This window comes from Pelodiscus sinensis, chromosome 1, assembly GCF_052426305.1.
Source record: "Pelodiscus sinensis isolate ZL-2025 chromosome 1, ASM5242630v1, whole genome shotgun sequence".
Classification (NCBI taxonomy): domain Eukaryota; kingdom Metazoa; phylum Chordata; order Testudines; family Trionychidae; genus Pelodiscus; species Pelodiscus sinensis.
The window spans coordinates 255,501,364-255,522,385 of record NC_143052.1 but is presented as its reverse complement, the minus strand read 5'-3'; the positions used below and the strand labels follow the sequence as shown (position 1 = coordinate 255,522,385).

General features: G+C 43.1%; 1 protein-coding gene across 1 annotated transcript; it reads left to right on the top strand.

Moving 5' to 3' along the window:
* The first annotated feature begins 17,629 nt into the window (after positions 1-17,629).
* Positions 17,630-20,534, top strand: HS6ST3 (heparan sulfate 6-O-sulfotransferase 3). The gene has a single exon (XM_075918803.2). The coding sequence runs from the start codon at positions 17,644-17,646 to the stop codon at positions 18,331-18,333; it is 690 nt and encodes a 229-aa protein (XP_075774918.1). The 5' UTR covers positions 17,630-17,643; the 3' UTR covers positions 18,334-20,534.
* Positions 20,535-21,022: the final 488 nt, after the last annotated feature.

Sequence of the window (21,022 nt, the reverse complement as noted above, 5' to 3'; positions counted from 1 at the left end):
TCTCCCTTTCCCCCGCTCCTCACACTGTACATATATGCATCATTTATTAGGAGTTAGTCATTCCAGAGGAAGATTGTTGAACTAAAAGAACCACTGGCCTGCTTGGAATAGTAATTCCTATGGAATCTTGTCATTAATACAGTATTTTTAACCTTGAATATTTTTTCTTTATATGTACATTACTGTAGACTGAACCTCTTCATCAAAACTGGTTAAAATTTTCCATATCACTTTAAAAGTATTGTTTCTTGACCAAAAACTGTAGGGAAAATATTGGAGTTGCATTTCAACTCAGAGTATGAAAACACTTTTGAAGGTGTAAACAGATTGGTGAATCTGTACTGTCACAGCAAAGCCAGACTCATCTGTGCTGCTTTTAGTGTAGACTCTTATCAACAGAAGTAGTTTTGCCTTGGAAGTAGGTAATCCACCTTTCTGTGAGAGAAAGTAATTAGGTTGACAGAAAAATTCTTTCATCAACTTCTCTGTGTCTACAGTGGGGGTTAGGTCAACCTAATATAGTGCATGTGGCTTGAAGTATTTCATAGCCCTGAGCAATGTATCTCAGTCAACCTAGGATTTAGGTATAGAATAAGCCTCAGTCTATTTCCTCTTACACGCTCTTTAGACTCGTTTCTCAGAATGTTTAGTATCTCCAGGCTTGAACTGGTGCACTAAAGTTTCCAGAGTGGTAGGCTTGGCTCATTTAGAGTTGCAGACAATGTAAACGATTTGTTGTTAGATTATTCCACATGTATGGAGTGCCAAAGAAAAAATATACAAAAACAGAAGTCAGAGAGGCTAAGAACGTAAAATATTCTGACAGTAGAGTATATAGCAAGAAAGAGAAAGCAGATATATCTTATATTTCTAAATATTGTATAGAGAACTGTGTAGATAACATTAGGTTCATTAATACAGTGAGTACCCGCCTGCATATGGATCATATACTCACAGTATATGCGCCACTAGCACAATTAGGCTATGTCTACACTGGCGCGATCTTGCGCCAGAGCTATGCAAATGAGGCTAAGCATGGAATATCGCTGAGCCTCATTTGATATCTAATGAGCCACCATTTTGCGGAAGAGGCTCTTGCACAAGAAGGAGCGTCTACACTGCCCCTTCTTGCGCAAGAAAAACCCTCTTGCGCAATGCCGTTATTCCTGAAAATAATCGGCATAACAGCATTGTGCAAGAGGGTTTTTCTTGCGCTAGAAGAGGCAGTATAGACAGCTCCTTCTGGCGCAAGAGCCTCTTCCGCAAAAATGGCAACTCATTAGATATACAAATGAGGCTCGGCGATATTCCACGCTTAGCCTCATTTGCATAGCTCTGGTACAAGATCACGCCAGTGTAGACATAGCTTTACTGTTTTCACTGCTCTTCCATTTTTCACAGGCCTGTTTATTGATCTGTGTGTGCTATTTTTATCTTGTTTTGAATTGTACTCTAGTCATAATGCAGTATTATAATGATTCTAATAAAGCTACAGCAGAGGTCAGCACATGCAGCGATTTCTAGAGGAACATTCACTTGAAATTCTAGGCATAAAATCGTTTCACTTTTTAATTACAACCATATAGTGTCAAATTTTCATGTAAAATTCTGTCATTAACAAAACTTTTAGTCGGTATAAGTCTGTAGAACCTTATTCTAATATGCAATCATATACTGTGGATAAGAGCCATATAATATAGATGTCTGGAAATTAAGTTCCACAAACAGCTCTCTCCTCTTAATGCTATTCTAAAACTTTAGGGGGGTAAGAGCGCCTTCTTGTGGCTATCTATTGTATAAACAAAAATGGAACAAAATCTATTAGCTCAACGGAGAAGAGAGACTAATTTTATTTTATTGGCTTGAATTCCATTTTTAATCCTGTACATTTTCAGTTTTAAGCAGGTACCTTTGGGTATTATAGGGGAAAGGACAGGAAGTGCAATTTACAAATAGGAGGCCAATAATCTTTCTGGTAATTATTACATTTTAATACTCTGTAAGCTGTTACTTAATTGCAGTACAGAAAAGAATGTGCAGGGTTACAACACAGTAAGAGGATTTTTATGAGAAACAAAAATAAAACTTCTTCTGATTCCTATGTATTTTCCTTATTCTTCACTAACATTGATTGATTTGGTAGGCAAAGCCCTGCTAGCAATGTCTGTCTTAATGGAGAGGCCCCTTTGTGGCTGGTTATTTCTGTATAGAGCAGTGGACTGGTCCTGCCTGCCAGGCCCTGGCCTATGAGTTCTCTGCAGGGGTCTGAAGGAGTTTGGATATTGACCCCAAGCTTGCCAGTTGACAGACAGCTCAGTTCTGGGGTGGGGGTGCCTCACGGTGACATTTTTAATTATGTGAAATTCATTATAATTATATGTAAGAACTACAATATAATATAACTACATTATAATTATACAAGTGGGCACTATCAATATTTAACCATCAGTCGGCAAATGCCCTTGAAGTTCACAATAACCAGATTTCACCTGCATAAAAAATGCTAAGGGAGCTCACACAGACTGATTTGTCCCGGGCCCTACACTCCCCTAGGGATAGGCCTGTATGTTTATATTGCTTCTCCTACCTGGTCAGATGTCCCATTTTTAAAGGGACACTCCTGTATTGAAGCCCTTCTGCAGGTATCCAACTTTTTCTTAAAAATGGGCAAGCTGTCCTGTATAGTCTGTCTCCCTCTGATCAGTACTCATGGGTAGGGATGTCAACATGTAGTTGACTACACAATTAACTGATAAGCCTAGGCAAGCCATGCAGCACGGCTCACGGACAATAGGTGGACCGCAATTATTACTGAGTGGTACCCGTGAGAACAGAAAAGACTACCCAGTCAGCCTCCAAGAAGATGGGAAGATGATGTTGTTAAACATTTTGGACAAACGTGGAGAAGAAAGGCAAGAGTGCGAGAAGAAAGGTGGACTTGTTGTGATCGGCGCAGTCTTAATGATAGCTGAAGACCAATTGATCCAGGTGATCCAGGTGTGCTCTCCTAGTTTTTGTGCTTCTTTATGTCTGCAGATGATTAAGATGGTGAATCTGATAATAGGTTATCTACATTTATATGCACCTCAAGGTCCACGGGACTCTCACATGACTGCCCTTCAACCCATGAGGTATCACAATGAGATGTCCTTTAATTCCTTAAGCCTCAGTAAGGACTTCCCTCATGGAGCCATATCGGCAGCATGACACAGAGTTAAAGAGGGGTTATTACTTTGCTGAGGAAGAAGGAGTGAGCACTTTTACTTAATGCCTTCCCCCACCGTTCAGCTGGCTCTCTTTCACCCCTCTTTCACCCCCTGAACCGTTTCTCTGTGCTGCACCACAATGATCCTTCCAGTTTCTCACTGTAAGTATCTGGTCACCTTGCAGCCCCCACCCTGCAAAGTTCTAACCTAGTGACATGCCTTGGTCTTTCCTCACCAATGTTCCCTAGTGGCCGAGGGCAGCCCTGCAGTTCTGAAAGGAAAAAACTCTTGGGGAGGGGAGAGGATACTCAGATCCTACTTGCATTCTGAAGCCCTTAACATTTCCTTACTGAGGGCTGGCAAGCAATAAGGAGGGATCTGGAGCATCTCATTAGGCCAGCTGAAACTGGACTGAGGACCTAAGGTCCTCTGCTCCCTCCTGAATAGTGGCACTAATTTTCATTCTTCCCGTTCACCCACCACCTCCCCTCGTTTCTAGTACCAGACCTTTTTTCTGAACGTTGTTGTTGTGGGTTATATCACCCCAGCTCATCCCTTCTTTATTCCACGAGATCTCTCTTAAGAGTGGCTGGTTTGGTGCTCCTCCTTCCCCATGACGCAAAGGCGAGGGAAGACACTGGGGAAAGGAGAGAAGGAAAAGAGAAAAATACAGCCCCATTTCCTCTCTCCTCCTATTCAGTGTCATAACAAAGCGACGGGCAAGAAGGGGACATTATTAAAGCTTCTACATGTTTTTAACACTCCCTTGTGCTTAATTATAAGAGTTCAGTATGCAAGATCCTTGTTGTTATGTATGTATTTCATTTCTGTATTTTATATTTACATTTATGTTAACAAGAATCTAGCTGCATTTGCTATTGTAGCTCATTTTAAAGGCTCTTTAGAACAACTGATCAGTATGTAAAGTAGACAAACAAATCTGTAGAAAGGAGTTATGAGTTTTCTGTGTCATCAAGATGTGATTCAAAACTATTTATATAGCAGTACTTTGATAGAATATGGCATATTTACTTTTTTATTAAATTGGCTGATTTGTATGTTTCCAGTTCAGTCTTCCTCACTCTTAAATAAATTGTCAATCCCATCTAACCTTTTATGTATTTTATGTCTTGGAACAATGTCCACAGTATTCAATCCTTAATATCTAAAGTCTTAATTAGGCACATATATGTTCAGAGGTATTTGAGCACCTGCAGAAGCAGCATTGATTTCTGAAAGACTTTTCAGCTTTGAAAATCAGACCATTTGTATTTACATGCCTAAATATGCATTTTGGGCACCCAATTTAGTTATAGCTTCACAGCAGCACCAAAGAAAGCAGCTAAACTACACAATGCATTAGTCTGTTTTATTAGCTTGTTTTTCAGACACTATGTATCCTTCCTAGTATGCTGGGTTTACACCTATGTGGACTTGATCATAGTCATTAGCTTGGGAGTTGCTCAGGACCCAGACATCATAACCATGAACATAAATCACATCTTTGGGGACATGTAGTGGGTCTGTCATCCACTCCAACTCCTAGAGAATCTATGTCTTATGAAGTGCAAATGAAATACATATGCATGAATATGCTAAACAATTCAGAATAGAGGACTTGCTCCAGTAGTCAGACCTACAGCCCCATAGAGGAAAAGGCAAAGCTTTGGACCTGTACACTACCGTGTATTATTTTACATTTACTCTTGTACAGTCACTAGGGAGCAAGTGAAGGCAAATACGATTATGTAGCAAAAGTGATTCTATTTTGGTGAGTTTTTGTGATTGGTATTGTATGTTTGGTGACTGTAGTTTCTGCACATTGACAAATACATTCTACTGTGTCAAGAAAAATGTGTTTCATCCTTATTACAGCTGTGATTTTAGAGTGATATATCCTGAGCTCTAATCCTACTGATGACTTACCAAACTTTGTGGCCACTTGGTGTACATAATAATGGATTATTATTAATATGATTATATTGTAGTAATATCTAAAACACTATACAGGCATAAAAGAGGACACAGGGCCTGCCCTGAAAAGCTTACACTCTAGGTGGGAGAGATGGAAAGGCCTGAATTGTATATATCCAGTTCATTCTTCAGTTGCAAACAAACTATTAATAACCTGTCTTACCCTTTTGCAAGTATTGGATCCAAAACAAAGGGGATGCAACCAGATCAGAAGTGCATTTGGTCGTGGTGCAACACAGAATTGGGTGGTATGCTTCTCAAGAATGTGAGGTAACAACAATCCTTGAAATCAATAAATTTCCTTTGGTGTAAAGTTAAAAGAAAATCAGCTACTTTAAATGGAAAAGTGACCTGAGGTGGCACACATGTAATGTAGCATTTTATTATCATAGATTCTCTCTCATTTTTTCGGGGACACATAAAATCACCTCTTCTTAGTTATTTGATATCTAGCATTGACTTATCTTCATCTGACATTCAGTATAATCAAGTGTAGAACACTAATCCTCTGATCAAAAATCATGGAATAAAGTGGCAAGTTTTGTGAAGTTTTCCTGGAGTTTCTCTGATTTCACAAATATAAAACTTCAACTTAATACAACAAGGCCTAAATAAAAAACTGACAATTTTGCAATTCCTGGGCATTATTATTAGACTATCTATCTATCTATCTATCTATCTATCTATGCAATCATTTATTGGGCCAACTTCTCTTAGTGAGAGATAAGCTATTGAGCTATATTTCTTCATAAACAAACTTCATTTAAAAGAGATGAATGTTGGTTAGATATGACATCCCCATGGAAAGCAAAGAAGTATTTTTGTGACACCACTTAATTCATAGAATCATAGAACCATAGAGCTGAAAGAGACCTCAGGAGGTCATCAAGTCCAGCCCCCTGCTCCAGGCAGGACCAATCCCAACTACACCAACCCAGCCAGGGCTTTGTCAAGCCAAGACTTAAAAACCTCTAAAGATGGAGACTCCACTACTTCCCTAGGTAACCCATTCCAGTGTTTCACCACTCTCCTAGTGAAATAGTTTTTCCTAATATCCAACCTGGATCTCTCCCACCACAACTTGAGACCATTGTTCCTTTTTTTGCCATCTGTCACTACTGAGAACAGCCTTTCTCCATCCTTTGTGGAACCCCCCTTCAGGAAGTTGAAGGCTTCTATCAAATCCCCCCTCACTCTTCGCTTCTGCAGACTAAACAGATCCAACTCCCTCATCCTCTCCTTATAGGTCATATGCTCCAGCCCCCTAATCATTTTGGTTGCCCTCTGCTGGACCTCTCCAATGCATCCTCATCCTTTTTGTAGTGGGGGGCCCAGAACTGGACACAATATTCCAGATGTGGCCTCACCAGAGCCGAATAAAGGGGAATGATGACATCTCTGGATCTGCTGGCAATGCTCCTCTTAATGCAACCTAATATGCCATTAGCCTAATTATTTTCTAATGCTTAAGCAACACATTTCAATTGACAGTAACAGAATTGGCATCCTCACAATTAACTTCCTTAGGGATCACAGACCCTTTGCAAAGCGTGAAATACAGTCCAGGATGCCTGATTCCCAGTCCTTCTTGTTCTATCTATACTGACACCGTAAAATAAAATTAGGCCAATTTTAAAATTTTTCCAGTTATCTTGACAATGTGGAACATTTGAACACTTTTTAAAATGTTGATGAACTCTAGAAAATATCTTTAACCCAGATGTAAACCCCATTTTTAATTATGGCGCGATCTCCAACAATACCAAGTATCCCACATTTCAGCCATTTTTCAAACACTGGCATATGGTACCTGTTCAAAAGTTAACATATATGGGCCGGACCCTGCGACTAGAATCATACAGCTGGGTGTTTTGCCACTGGTGCTCTCTATGGGCACCCGCTTTGTGAAGTCAGTTGCAGGGTCTGGCCTTGTTATAGCAAAGGTCTAAAGTGAACTGGGGGCCTCTGCTTTCAGTTGAAGCTAGTGGAAGCTCTGGATGCTCAGGCACTAAAGTTTTTTCCTACACTCAGGACAGGAAATATCTGTGGTAACTGTTGCCATATGCTGACGTCACCCTGAGAATTAGAACCACTAATGTTATTACATTTACAAACTCTGGAAAGCAGATCTTGGACAATCTCTTCCCCTCGTGTTGGTCAAAAATTCATTTTTATTATATTTAGAGTTTTCAATCTGCGATATAGGTTTTGCTTGTACAACAATCTGGGAATAGAATTACAATATCAGAATTTAAATATTTTACCCTTGTCCTTTACCCTTTAATTGGCTGGGTTCAAACCTGTAGTCTCTATTAGGGAAATTTTTTTTTCTCTTTCTTAGGACTTTCCTCTGATTTGGGGATATTGGGCTAAATGTGGAAGTTGTTTGATCATATACAAATGGAGAAATTAGATGCACTTAAAATACACATTCTGGTCTTTATAGTGTAACACTACTTTATTTTTTACAATTCAGAACACACAAGAACCCCAAAACGGAGAGAAACAAAGCAGGCTGTTCCTTAAGACAACCAGTCACAAGTCACCCCATTTTATTGTGAGTTGCTTTTCTGCATTCAGTCCTGCCCCCACATTTTGCTACAGAGCCCCCAGTCTACAAACAGGACTCAAAAATGCCCTCCTCCCCCACTCCAAAAGCAATAGTGAACCGTCACTGGAAGCAAAGGATTTTGTCTGTCTATATATATATAAACATTTTTCCTGTGTGGGACGACACAGTGACATCATCACATCACTCTGCGTCCCGTAGGCTCTGCCTTCACATAGCCTCCCTGCCCCAGGAACTGTTCAGGGACCAGCTAAGCCACTTGGCAGCCCAGCCATGGCAGATTCTGCCTCCCAAGAGTCCTGCCTGCTCAGCTCTGGCTTTTGAGAGGCAGAATCTGCCCAGGCAGGCTGCCAGGCAGCTTTGCCAGTCCCCAAACCGTGTCCTGGACAGGGAGCAACTCCATCTGGGGCCTGGGTGACATTCCGCATCAGCCTGCTGCAGAGAATGGGGCTGTGGCGGGGAGATCCCAGGTAGAGGCTCTGGGGACACTGGACCTGGGGACGCTGGGTGCCTTTCTGGTAGCCAGAGGGCTTTGGGCACCGCATGGGAGCAGACTCACAAGGGAAGCTGCGTGGGGCCTGATGACTGAGGGGAGGCACTGTCTGCACGCTGTGCCAGCCCTGGCAACCCCCTGCTCAGGGGAAGCAACTGCTGCACCCTGTCCCCTTCTGGCAGCTGACTGTGGTGTGCGACTACGTGCATGGGGTGGGCTGAGCTTGGCTCGCTGCCCAGGGCAGGGGCTGCAAGGCCGTGCTCCTCCCACGCAGGGACTCTCAGCCCACCCCATCCCCCGACCCAAGGGTCTGCTTCATCTGGAGCGAGGCCCAGGGCGCAGCCCACGTGCGCCGGGAATGGAGACAGGCTCTGTGCCCTGCATCCCTGGCTGCCCCATCCTCCGCCACGCCCTGAATGGCCGCGTCCTGAGCCCAGCACCAAGCCATCTAGCATAGCCTGGCAACCCCTGAGGAGTCACAAAGGGAGGCCCAGCAGCATTCGGAGCAGCTGCCAACATGGCTGAGTGGAGGCAGGATAGCGGTGGGGAGCCCCCAGCCCTCATTCCATGTGTGTCCTCAGTCCTTCTCCTGCTCTCTCACAGACTCCCATCCCCCCTTCTCAACCTTGCATCCCAAAGGAACCCCTGCTCCCTGCCCCTCCCTCCAGCCTCCTCTGCCTCCTTTCCTTTTTCTCTGACATCATCCCCCTTTTCTGCTTCACAGCAGCCCTGCAATGCACCTTTGCTGCCCCTTCTCTCCAGGCAGCTGCCCAGATCCTGCTGTCACAGTACCCAGAGCAGCCCCACCCCTACAGAAATTCCTGCATGCGGACCTGGTACCATTTCTTTGCTGTTTAGGTTGCCTGTTCATGGGAGGGGGCAAGGTGTGTGGAGGGAGGGAGGAAGGGAAATGGGGTGTATGTGGGGATGGGTGGTGCGGTAATGGGGGATGGTGGGAGGAGTGGGGGATATAGGAATGGAGGCAGGGAGATGGGCAATATGGAGAGTAGAGGTGGAGGGAAGGTTGGAGGTGTAGGAGTGGAGGAAGGAGGTGAGGGTAGGGATAGGCAGTGTAGGGGGCAGGGGAGGGGTTAGGGAGGATGGGTGGGTGCAGGAATGGAGAATGGAGGTGGGGTAGGGATGAAAGGAGGAGGCTGGGTGGGGTGGGGGAGGGTTAGGGAGGATGGTAGGTGCAGGCATGGAGGCAGGGGGATGAGGGTGTAGGGATGGAGGAAGGAGGTGGGACTAGAGATGGTAGAAGGAGGATGGGCTGGGGGCCACGGAGCTCTGGGGTAAGGACTAGCAGCCCAAATTACCCCACCGGACTCTCTTCCCGTGTGACCCAAATCTGGTTCTCGCATAAAGCTAGGGGCTCCCATATGGTTCCATGTCTCTCCATGTCTGCATGGAACATGGCCCAGTCCTGCGGCAGGAGCTCACTTACCAGCTGGAAGGGCACATCTGGAGCATTGCCACCCTGCAAGGATGGGCAGTAACCAGGTGCAGGGAGCGGGGTATTCTCTCCGTATCTGGCCGCTCACATGTAACCCAGCCCCTGCCCCTCACTAGCAAGCCGAGTCCCCGGGAGCACCCGGGATGAAAGGGATTTGTTTGGAGTTGGGCTCCATTTTACTGACTGCATTTGGTTTTCGTTTACATGTGAAGCCCACAAGCCCACAGAGCATAGCCCTTGCTGCCAAGAAGAGGCTCCAAACTCTGCACATGAATGAAGTCTTTTATTGGGCCAGAAGTGGGAAGGTTGGAGTGGGTCATGGGATCTGTGATTTTACAAAACTTCTGTGATTTCCTCAAATCTCCCCGCTATTTCAGCTCTATGTCTCAGGGCTCTGGCTTCGGCCTTTGGAAGTGAGCCCTGCCACCCGTAACTTAGCTTCACAGGGCCTCTATGGCATGAGGCTCCAGGCAATGACCCTGCTTGCTACCCCCTAAATGCTGGCCCGCCATATGTTTCTGTGATTTATTATCTGCAATCTGTCCATGACGTTTAATCAAAATATATGTGCCAAAATCTTAGCCTTACTTATAATGCGTTTTCCACTTACTTTGTTTTCCTTTTCTGCTCCCTCATTTGCTGCCTTCTTTGCTTCAGCTGCTGTGAACTCGCGCTGCTCTTTTGTTTAACAAGCCCATCAGCCCAAGTCGATAAGGTCCCAACTGACTGTGTGACTTTCATTTTACCAGTTTTCATGCTGAGGGCTTCTGATTGAGCTGTCGTGTACAGGCTGTGCCATGCAGTGGGGGAGGAATGACAGTAAAAATATCACTCAGCCCTCTACTGGATCTGTCTACTCTATGAAGCCACACAAAACATTTCTGTTCTCATTCTGCAGCGATTCTTCCCTTCAGTAGCAATTAAATCTCTCCCGGCTGCGATGTCGGTTCCATCTCTGTACATCCGACACGTTTATATTTTTCTATCAGAATGACATTACTGCAGCTAAAGTTTTAAAGCATTTCATATTGTTCTGATGTGAAATGAAGACATTCATACTAAAACTATTTTTCCCTATAATGTTGTTAGGGGATTTTCATTGTCTAATACTAATAAAGTTATGGGGCTTCAGACCAGTGGGGAAATAATGCCTTACGAATTTCCAGGTGTGTGTTAATAAATGCTGGTGTATCTGATATATGGCGTCTCATACTGCTGGAGACATGAGAATTTGTAGCATTCATCTTTGACACACATGGGACTGGACTGTGCTATTTTAAAGGCTGAGCCAACGTATACACTTCCACGGCATGTCTGCAGTGTCTCCTGAGACACTCCCTCCTTGGGCTCTCGCAGGGCAGTATGGTTCCACACTGTCACTTACTCCGGTCCGTGTATGGATTACACAATCTGGCCATTTACATGCATCTCAGAGGACTAAATAATTTAAGTGGTCCAAAGCTATCCTATTGACTTTCGCTATTTATTGTAGAAAAGGGTTTGGCTATCCTGGGAAAGGAGTGAGTTTCTTGCAGAGAACAAATTGTAATGAATGGCAGGCTGATGTGTACAACTTGGGGTGTCTTGTGTAGTTTTTAAAAAATGGATACGTATCCTATGGCCATAAAATCCCTTTCCCCTCCCAGGCAAATCCATGACACTTCTGCTTTGGCATATCCCTCTTCCTTCCCATTTCTAACAGCAGCAAATGTTGAGGTCCAATCACCTGGAAATCTACACGGGTCTCAGGTCTTTAAGCCATCTGCTTCTGCCAGGGTAGAGGAATTCTGAGTTGTCTCTTAGAATAGAATTCGTAAGTATCATGTCCCCATACATGGGAGAGGCACGTGTAAAGGACAAGCAAGCATCAAACACAAGAAACTTTTCAGACTGTGTAAGACCTAATGCCTACCAGAGGAAATACCCATTGGCTGTGTCTAGACTGCATCCCTTTTCCATAAAAGGGATGCAAATTAGACACATCGCAATTGCAAATGAAGCGGGGATTTAAATCCTCCCCGCTTCATTTGCATAAACATGGCTGCCACTTTTTTCTGGCTCGGAGCTTTGCCGGAAAAAAGCGCCAGTCTAGACGGGGATCTTTTGGAAAATAAAGGCTTTTCCAAAAGATCCCTTATTCTTTATTTTAAGAAGAATAAGGGATCTTTCGGAAAAGGCTTTATTTTCCGAAAGATCCCCATCTAGACTGGCGCTTTTTTCCAGCAAAGCTCCGAGCTGGAAAAAAGTGGCAGCCATGTTTATGCAAATGAAGCAGAGGGGATTTAAATCCCCGCTTCATTTGCAATTGCGATGTGTCTAATTTACATCCCTTTTACGGAAAAGGGATGCAGTCTAGACACAGCCATTAAGTTTTGTATTCTCCTACTCATAATCTGCATTGTGGTAACATTAGGTTTCATTGCAATGGTAGAGCACTCTAAAAATGCACATAAGCATCAGACCCGACCATCAAGATAGCAAAAATACATACAAACTCCAGTGATGAAAGATAAAGATTCAAAGTTCAAATAAGCATCCTAAAGCCTGTGTGCTTAAGTTAGGCCATGTCAATACTATCATTCACGTCGGCAGAACTTTTGTCACTCAGGGGTATGAAAAAACCACTACCCAAGCAACATAAGTTTTGCCATCTTAAGCACAGGACTATGTTGGTAGTAGATACTCTGCCAATGACATAGCTACTTCTGCTCGCTGAGCTGGTTTTATTATGTTGTCAGGTGAGCTCTCTTCCATCAGCATAATGCGGCTACACAAGCAGTCTTACAGCGGCATAGCTGTGTTGATACAGCCATGCAAGTGTAAGCTTATAAGTGTAGACATGGCCTAAGCTTCTGACATAATGTGGTATCCTTGATGGTCATTTATGTAGATGAACATAACCCATGTCGTGGAGACTGAATTATCACAGAATCATAGAATACTAGGACTGGAAGGGACCTCGAGAAGTCATCAAGTCCAGTCCCCTGCCCTCATGGCTGGACCAAATACCGTCTAGACCATCCCTGATAGACATTTATCTAACCTACCCTTAAATATCTCCACAAATGGAGATTCCACAACCTCCCTGGGCAATTTATTCCAGTGTTTAACCATCCTGACAGTTAGGAACTTTTTCCTAATGTCCAACCTAAACCTCCCTTGCCCATTGCTTCTTGCTCTATCCTCAGAGGCCAAGATGAACAAGTTTTCTCCCTCCCCCTTATGACACCCTTTTAGTACCTGAAAACTGCTATCGTGTCCCTCCTCAATCGTCTCTTTTCTTAACTAAACAAACCCAATTCCTTCAGCCTTCGTTCATAGGTCATGTTCTCTAGACCTTTAATCATTCTTGTTGCTCTTCTCTCGACCCTCTCCAATTTCTCCACATATTTCTTGAAATGCGGTGCCCAGAACTGGACACAATACTCCAACTGAGGCCTAACCAGCGCAGAGTAGAGCGGAAGAATGACTTCTCTTGTCTTGCTCACAACACACCTGTTAATGCATCCCAGAATCATGTTTGCTTTTTTTGCAACAATATCATACTGTTGACTCATATTTAGCTTGTGGTCCACTATAACCCCTAGATCCCTTTCTGCCGTACTCCCTCCTAGACAGTTGCTTCTCATTCTGTATGTGTGAAACTGATTGTTCCTTCCTAAGTGGAGCACTTTGCATTTCTCTTTATTAAACTTCATCCTGATTACCTCAGAACATTTCTCTAATTTGTCCAGATCATGTTGAATTATGACCCTATCCTCCAAAGCAGTTGCAACCTCTCCCAGCTTGGTATCATCTGCAAACTTAATAATTTTACTTTCAATGCCAATATCTAAATTGTTGATGAAGATATTGAACAGAGCTAGTCCCAAAACAGACCCCTGCGGAACCCCACTTGTTATATCTTTCTGGCAGGATTGAAAACCATTAATAACTACTCTCTGAGGGTATGTCTACACTACCCTCCTAGTTCGAACTAGGAGGGTAATGTAGGCATACCGCACTTGCAAATGAAGCCTGGGATTTGAATTTCCCGGGCTTCATTTGCATAAGCGGGGAGCCGCCATTTTTAAAACCCCGCTGGTTCGAACCCCGTACAGCGCGGCTACACGGGGCTAGAACTAGGTAATTCGGACTAAGATTCCTATTCCGAACTACCGGTACACCTCGTGGAATGAGGGTATGTCTACACTACCCTGAGGGTATGTCTACACTACAGCGCTAATTCGAATTAACTTAGTTCGAATTAGTTAATTTGAACTAAGCTAATTCGAACTAACGGATCCAGACTAAAAAACTAGTTTGAATTAGCATTTTGCTAATTCGAACTAGCATGTCCACATTAAGTGGACCCTGAACCGGGGTTAAGGATGGCCGGAAGCAGCGCCGGCAGGGCATCAGATGAGGACTTAGAGCGTGGGGCTGCTGCCTCAGGCTAGCCGAGGGCTGTGCTTAAAGGGACCCGACCCCCACCCCGGACAGACAGTTCTTAGGGGTGCCCCGCTTGCAAAGCAGTCCTGGCTTGGAGTGCCCTGAGTGCCCACACTGGGCACATCACACCACTCGGCCATCAGACCGGCTGCACTTGCCGCAGGCTGCCATCTGGGGAGAGGGGACAATTGGGGGGGCTTCCACCCTCAGAAGCCCACAGAGCCCACAGGAGAGCTTCCACACTCATAAGCCCACAGAGCCAGCCCAGTCCTCTCCATCGGGGGCTCGTACCCCATTCCTCCCTCACCTCCTTCCACTTACCCTTCCCTAGTCCCCCTTCCTGATGTACAAAATAAAGAAAACGTGTGGTCAAAAATAGAATAGACTTTTCAGTTTAGAAAAAAGGAGACTGAGGGGGGATAGGATAGAGGTCTATAAAAGCATGAGTGGGGTGGAGAGGGTGCATACAGAAAAGTTCTCCATTAGTTCCCATAATAGAAGGACTAGAGGACACCAAAGGAAAGGAATGGGTAGCAGGCTTCAAACTAGTAACAGAAAGTTGTTCTTCACAAAGCAAAGAGTCAACCTGTGGAACTCCTTGCTGCAGGAGGCTGTGAAGGCTAGCACTAGAACAGAGTTTAAAGAGAAGTGAGATCAAGTCATGGAGGTTGGGTCCATGGAGTGGTATTAGCCAGGGGGTAGGAGTGGTGTCCCTGGCCAAAGTTTGTGGAAGGCTGGAGAGGGATGGCACGAGACAAATGGCTTGGTCACTGTCTTCGGTCCATCCCCTCCAGGGTCCCTAGGGTTGGCCGCTGTCGGCAGATAGGCTACTGGGCTAGATGGACCTTTGGTCTGACCCAGTACGGCCATTGTAAGCTCAGGGCTCAGGGTCGGGGGTCTCAGTGGACCACCTTGATTTTCATGCACACCTGCTCCTGGGTGGCCAGGCTGGCAGCCCTCCTGCCCTAGACGACCACTTTCCTGTGCCTAGTGCAGAGGTCGTGGACGAGGTCCACGATGTCTGCACTAGACCAGGCGGGTGCCCGCCTCTTGCTGTCCCAGGCAAGCTCCCGGGAGCCGCCAGCCTGGTCCCGGGAAGAGGGCGAGGTCTGGGGGGCATCGGGTGGCTGGCTCGAGCCGTGCCAGGTGCAGGGACTGCTGGCTGGGTTCTGGCAGGCTTGCACATGGCACGGGCACCGTAGCCAGCCCGTGCCCCTTTAATGGGTCCGGGGCCGGGAGGGGGGCAGTAGAGTTTCCCTGGTGTTGGTCAGAGTGGCCACCAGGGAAACCTGGGGAGGGCTAGCCTTCCACTAGTTCTAATTAAGGGGCTACACACCCCTTAATTCGAACTAGTAAGTTTGAACTAGGCTTAGTCCTCGTAGAATGAGGTTTACCTAGTTCGAACTAAGCGCTCCGCTATTTTGAATTAAGTTCGAACTAGCGGAGCGCTAGTGTAGCGCCTATCAAAGTTAATTCGAACTAACATCTGTTAGTTCGAATTAACTTTGTAGTGTAGACATACCCTGAATTACTTGCTCTTCTTCAGTAAAGATTGATCCATTACAGGAGCAAGGCACAATAGTATGTCAATGTGGCACAGCTTGTTCTGCTATTTTTGTGGCTAAACAGAGGATTTGGCTATGCAGGATTGTCAATCTGCCTTCTTACCGAGGGCATGTTCACACTGCAGTTAGCCTTTGTAGCCATACCCAAACTCGCTTTGATACTGCTAACTCAAGGCTATCTTAAGTAACAATAGCAGTGAAGCCATGGCAGCATTGGTGGTGGCCATTCGAGTATATATCCAGGGTCCCTTATGAGCAAGGCTAGCCCGTGCCACTACCTGTACTGCCTCAGTCTCCATTGCTCTCACTTCTCCAACTAGCTTTTATCTAATGCTGCAATCACATCTCTTGATTGCAGTGTAAACATAAGCCCCCAAACTAATGTAATGAGAAAAAGATTAAACAAAAGAGTCTGCATTTTGACAGACCACTGAAAAGCTCAATAGTCATACTGTAAAAGAAGAGAGGTTTTTGGCCAGTCACAAGAAAACATTGCATAGATCATACAAAGATATTTCCTCATTCAAGTCCCTGTATTTGCTCCATATTCTGCTTTTCAGCTCATGTTCCATTATAGGAGAGCAAGTTTATCTGCATAGTCAGTAATGAGACAAATGATTTATGCATTGGAAAGTTTACTTTCACTAGTTGTCATTGCCCTGAGGCACACCACAATGAAAATGTCAAAGCTTGGTGAGGAAAGGCCGAAACGTTATTAAAGGCATAAATATCCATCAATAGCAATATTTTAACACATACATTAACATCGAATACTATCATAAGAGGGGGAGGAACAATATGAGGAATAAGCTATATATAAGCCTTATGATGTGATTAAAATGTTAGCCAGCAATTCCAGCTGCCTTTGAATGTTTTAAGCATTGTGTGTTTCAACCACTTTGTGCACAGCTGTTTTTGTTAGTGTTGCAGCCAGTATGTTTGCATGCAGTTGCAGCATCTGGCTGGTATTATCCAGGCTGCTCATATATTGAAGCCACGTGCTGTAGAGGGTATATTCTCTCAATCCAGAAGACAAGTGACAGGATTAATATTTTCTCATTATGTAGAAGACTAGTGAGAAAATTCATATATTTGTAGTCTATAATCCTTACACAGTATATCCTTAAAGGACACAACAACTGTTTCACCAGGTCTCTTTTTTTTAATCTTTTAACTCTTGTATCTTTTCCCACCAACTCCAATATTACTAAATAACAGCATATAAAAATAGTGTAATGAGTACAATTGGATTTGCCTGGTCTGTAAATTGAGGAACGCTGCACAATTGGTTGTAGGTAAAATCTCCTTCCCCTCAAAATTAAAAAAAATATCCCTCTTCTGTTTGCAGCTTATTTTCCATCATATCTCCTTGATAACAAATGGCCTGATATTTATGAAAATTAATAAAAAGAATTATCACAAAAAACAAACTGCCTTCTAGTTTATTCACAGTATTCATCTTTCATTAAGGTTTGCATTTTGTGCTTCTGCATTTTTCATTGAGAGGTAATTGATGTCAGAACTAGTAACAGCCACCATGATGAAGAATGGATGGATAAACAAGTTAGGGATAAAAGTGTGTCTTCAGTCCACCGTCGGTATAATTATGTTTAAAAAATCCACACCTCTTAGTGACACATTTATACCTTCCTATACCTAGGGTAGACAGTACCATGTCTGCAGGGGAACTTCTCCCATCTGCATAGTTACTGCCTCTTGCAAGGTGGATTAACTCTGCTGATGGGAAAAGCTGGCATCATTGTAGGAGCATCTTCACTGAAACAGTGCAGCTGCACCCATCCAATGCTTTAAATATAGACCTAAACGAGAGGCATTGGTTAGTAAACATTTTGTCAGAGAAAAATAAAAATAGTTGATTAACGAGAATAAAAACTGCTGAATCCTAAAACTATGTTTTAAAAATTTGTTTCAGGAACTTCTATTACATCACAATGCTGAGGGATCCGGTGTCACGGTACCTGAGTGAATGGAAACATGTCCAAAGAGGTGCAACGTGGAAAACTTCCCTCCATATGTGTGATGGAAGAAGTCCAACGCCAGATGAGCTGCCTACCTGTTACCTAGGGGATGACTGGTCTGGAGTCAGTTTGCAGGAGTTCATGAATTGTGGTTACAACCTAGCTAACAACCGCCAGGTTCGCATGCTGGCAGACCTAAGCCTGGTTGGATGTTACAACTTGACTTTTATGAATGAAAGCGAGAGAAATATGATCCTTCTCCAGAGCGCCAAGAACAACCTGAAGAACATGGCCTTTTTTGGACTCACAGAGTTCCAGAGGAAAACACAATATCTCTTTGAGAGGACATTCAACCTCAAGTTCATTTCCCCATTCACCCAGTTCAATATTACCCGGGCCTCTAATGTGGATATTAATGAAGGGGCCCGGAAACGCATAGAGGCATTGAACTTCCTGGACATGCAGCTTTATGAATATGCTAAAGACCTCTTTCTGCAACGCTTTCAGTACTCCAAGCAAGAGGAGCACCAGAAGAACCGGCAAAAACGGCGGGAGGAGCGGAGGCTCCTCCGTGAGCAAAGGGCTCACCAGTGGCAGAAGGAAGAAGCAGCAGCAGAAATAGCTGTTACTGAAGATTACAACAGTCAGGTGGAGCGATGGTGACACTTCACCTTAGCTGAATAAAAGAGAAGATAATTGAAAACACTAATCATTTCTTAAACTTGGTCACTCAGAGATTAGACAAGGAATGAGTGTTGCCTTGGTAAATGAGACTCAGCTGCCCTTCTTTGTCTTCATTTTTCTTAGTTTCTATCTGTTAGGAGAATATATATATATATATATATAATTATCCAAAACTGAACTTCTTTCAAAGGCCCAAGTAATGAGAGTGGCTTGAAAAACTTGCTCTTTTTTTCCTTTTTCTTTTAACCAATGTTCTCTGTAGAGTTTGAGCAGCTGAAACTTGTGATGCCATGAATGAAAAATCACAGAACCACTGAGGTGCTGAAGCTGGTGTATTTCATACTGTCATACTGTTAGCTGTGCTATGCAGTGAATGCAACAGAGTAAACCATGTTGCCCTTCAGATGTTTACGTACAGTGTTTTAAGTAAAAAAAAGAACATACTCAATGGGATTAAATTATATTTAGCAGCAGATGACACACAGGGCAGAAACTTTTTTATTCATTTCTGAAATCCTGCAGTCATGGGTGCATGGGTGGTTTATAAACAAAATGAGTTATGTGTTAACTTAATCCCTTGCAGGTTTTGTGATACATCATCAAAATCGGGAGTTAGCAGGTTCCATTTTGAGAGAATCTGGCAAATGAACAGCATTACTACAACCGCTGAGAAACAAGATACATTTTGTAGAACTGTGTGGGGAAGCTTGCACAGGCCTATTCACACTCTCTGGGTGGAGGTAACAATATCAATTTTGACTTTCATAAAAGGTGACATCCACACAGGGTGTGGAATTAAGAAAAGCAAGAAAAAGAGTGGAAATGGGTTAAGTATTAGTCTGACATTTTCCAAATCTGTTAAGCACTTTGTTCATAAAGGTGCATTTAAATTCTGAGAAGTAACATTGTTTTATTACCAGACACAATAGTGGCTGTGATCCATAGAAATGTGCACTTAAAATACACAATGAATGTGTAAATAAACTTATATTTGTTGCTCATGTTAGTGTACAGATCTTCTGTGCATCATGTTGCAAATATATTTGTGCCAATGCTGAAAGTGATGCTATTCTGCAACTCTGTACATTCCAGACCATGTTGCTCTTTATTCCTTTTTCTGCTTTGACTAGAAAAGACGTCATTATGAGGGGGTTTTGTCTCCATGCTTTAAGTTATTGTGTTTAAGCTGTATCCACTTCTGGCTTCTTTTTCTGATTTGTAAAAAAGAGGATATTATACTTTATAGAGACATTAAAAACACATTTTCCCTTTTCTAACATAAATCTAGCCAATTAAGAGCCACCTTTCTTGCTACATATACAACTTCCATCACATTTGTCACTCATTTTGCATGCCCAGTGCCTGATTCTGATTTAAAGTCCGATCTGCAGTTTGAACACCAAGGACTGTGTTACTAAGTAGTGTTGCTGTGTTTAATTCATTAGCTCGCTTACATTATTTTTTCCACCAAGGTTAAGTGACTGGTTTCCCTGGAGTTCTGATTTACAGCAGCATGTGTTAGATCAGAATCAGATGCCACTGAATTACAAACTGGTGCAAGTTTCACTGCACAGGATCCTGTGCTGGTCATTCAAAAAGGTGGACTTCTCTGATAGTGCTAACTGCTGTATCCTGACTAGTAACAGCAGCAGCATACTCAGAAAAGATATCTAAGCTTGTACTAAAGCACTTATAATGATTTGGTTCTTAAGAGATAGTGTTCGTGGAGGGAACTGATTACAGCATTCTCCATTTTTCTTTTAGGGCATATCAGTATTTTTAAGATGCTGATGTCACTTTTCATGATTTTAACTTGTCTTTGTCTAATGTATATTTCAAATAAATGTTGGAAGGAAAATAAGAACTTCCCACCAGTTGCAATGTTTACGGTGAAAGGATAGTTAATAGATTGTAAATTTATCTTCTTTAGGGATTCTTCCTTTTATTTATGTGCAATAACGTGTATGAACTAAAATAGAAGCTTGTATTGTGAGTGACCATATCTACTTTTATTGCTATGTAAAAGAATATTTGTAGAACTGAAGATTTTCATTGATGTAAAGCACAATTTAATGAATTATTTAATGTTAAATCATTGTGATGTCAAACAATGGTTTTCCCATATTTATTTCAGTGATTTTTTTTCTGTAAATCGAGACAATGTTTGTACTAAACACTTAAGGAACATGTAAAAAACCTACAATGAGGTTTTGTTGAATTTTGTTCCATGCATTAGTAATGAACAATAAACATTGATTCCATTTTTAAAATTGTATTTAATAACCCCATGTAAGTTACTAACGGGTGGCTACTCTTAACTCAGTTGCTCTTAGTATTATTAAAGATTTATCATGTCCACAGGCACAGTTCAACAAAACATGTATGGCAAAAAACATTTTTAAAACCATTGCATTCTGTCATGACTTGATCACTGACTTCTCTGGGATGTTGAATTGATTCACTGAGTTCAACAAATTAGGATGAGGGCCCTAATACTGTTTTTAAGTGGGTTAGAAATACAATGGGTCACATTCTGATCTCCTTATGCAAATCTGAATATGGAGTAACTCCATGGAAGTCAATGGGATTAACTCTAAATTTACACCAGTCTAAAAACAGCAGAATTTCTCCATGGTTAGCAGTACACTAGTGAGATAGGGGCTCAGAA

Excerpts from the sequence above, each read along its gene's own strand:
- HS6ST3 (XM_075918803.2), top strand. The coding sequence starts at position 17,644 with ATGCTGAGGGATCCGGTGTCACGGTACCTGAGTGAATGGAAACATGTC.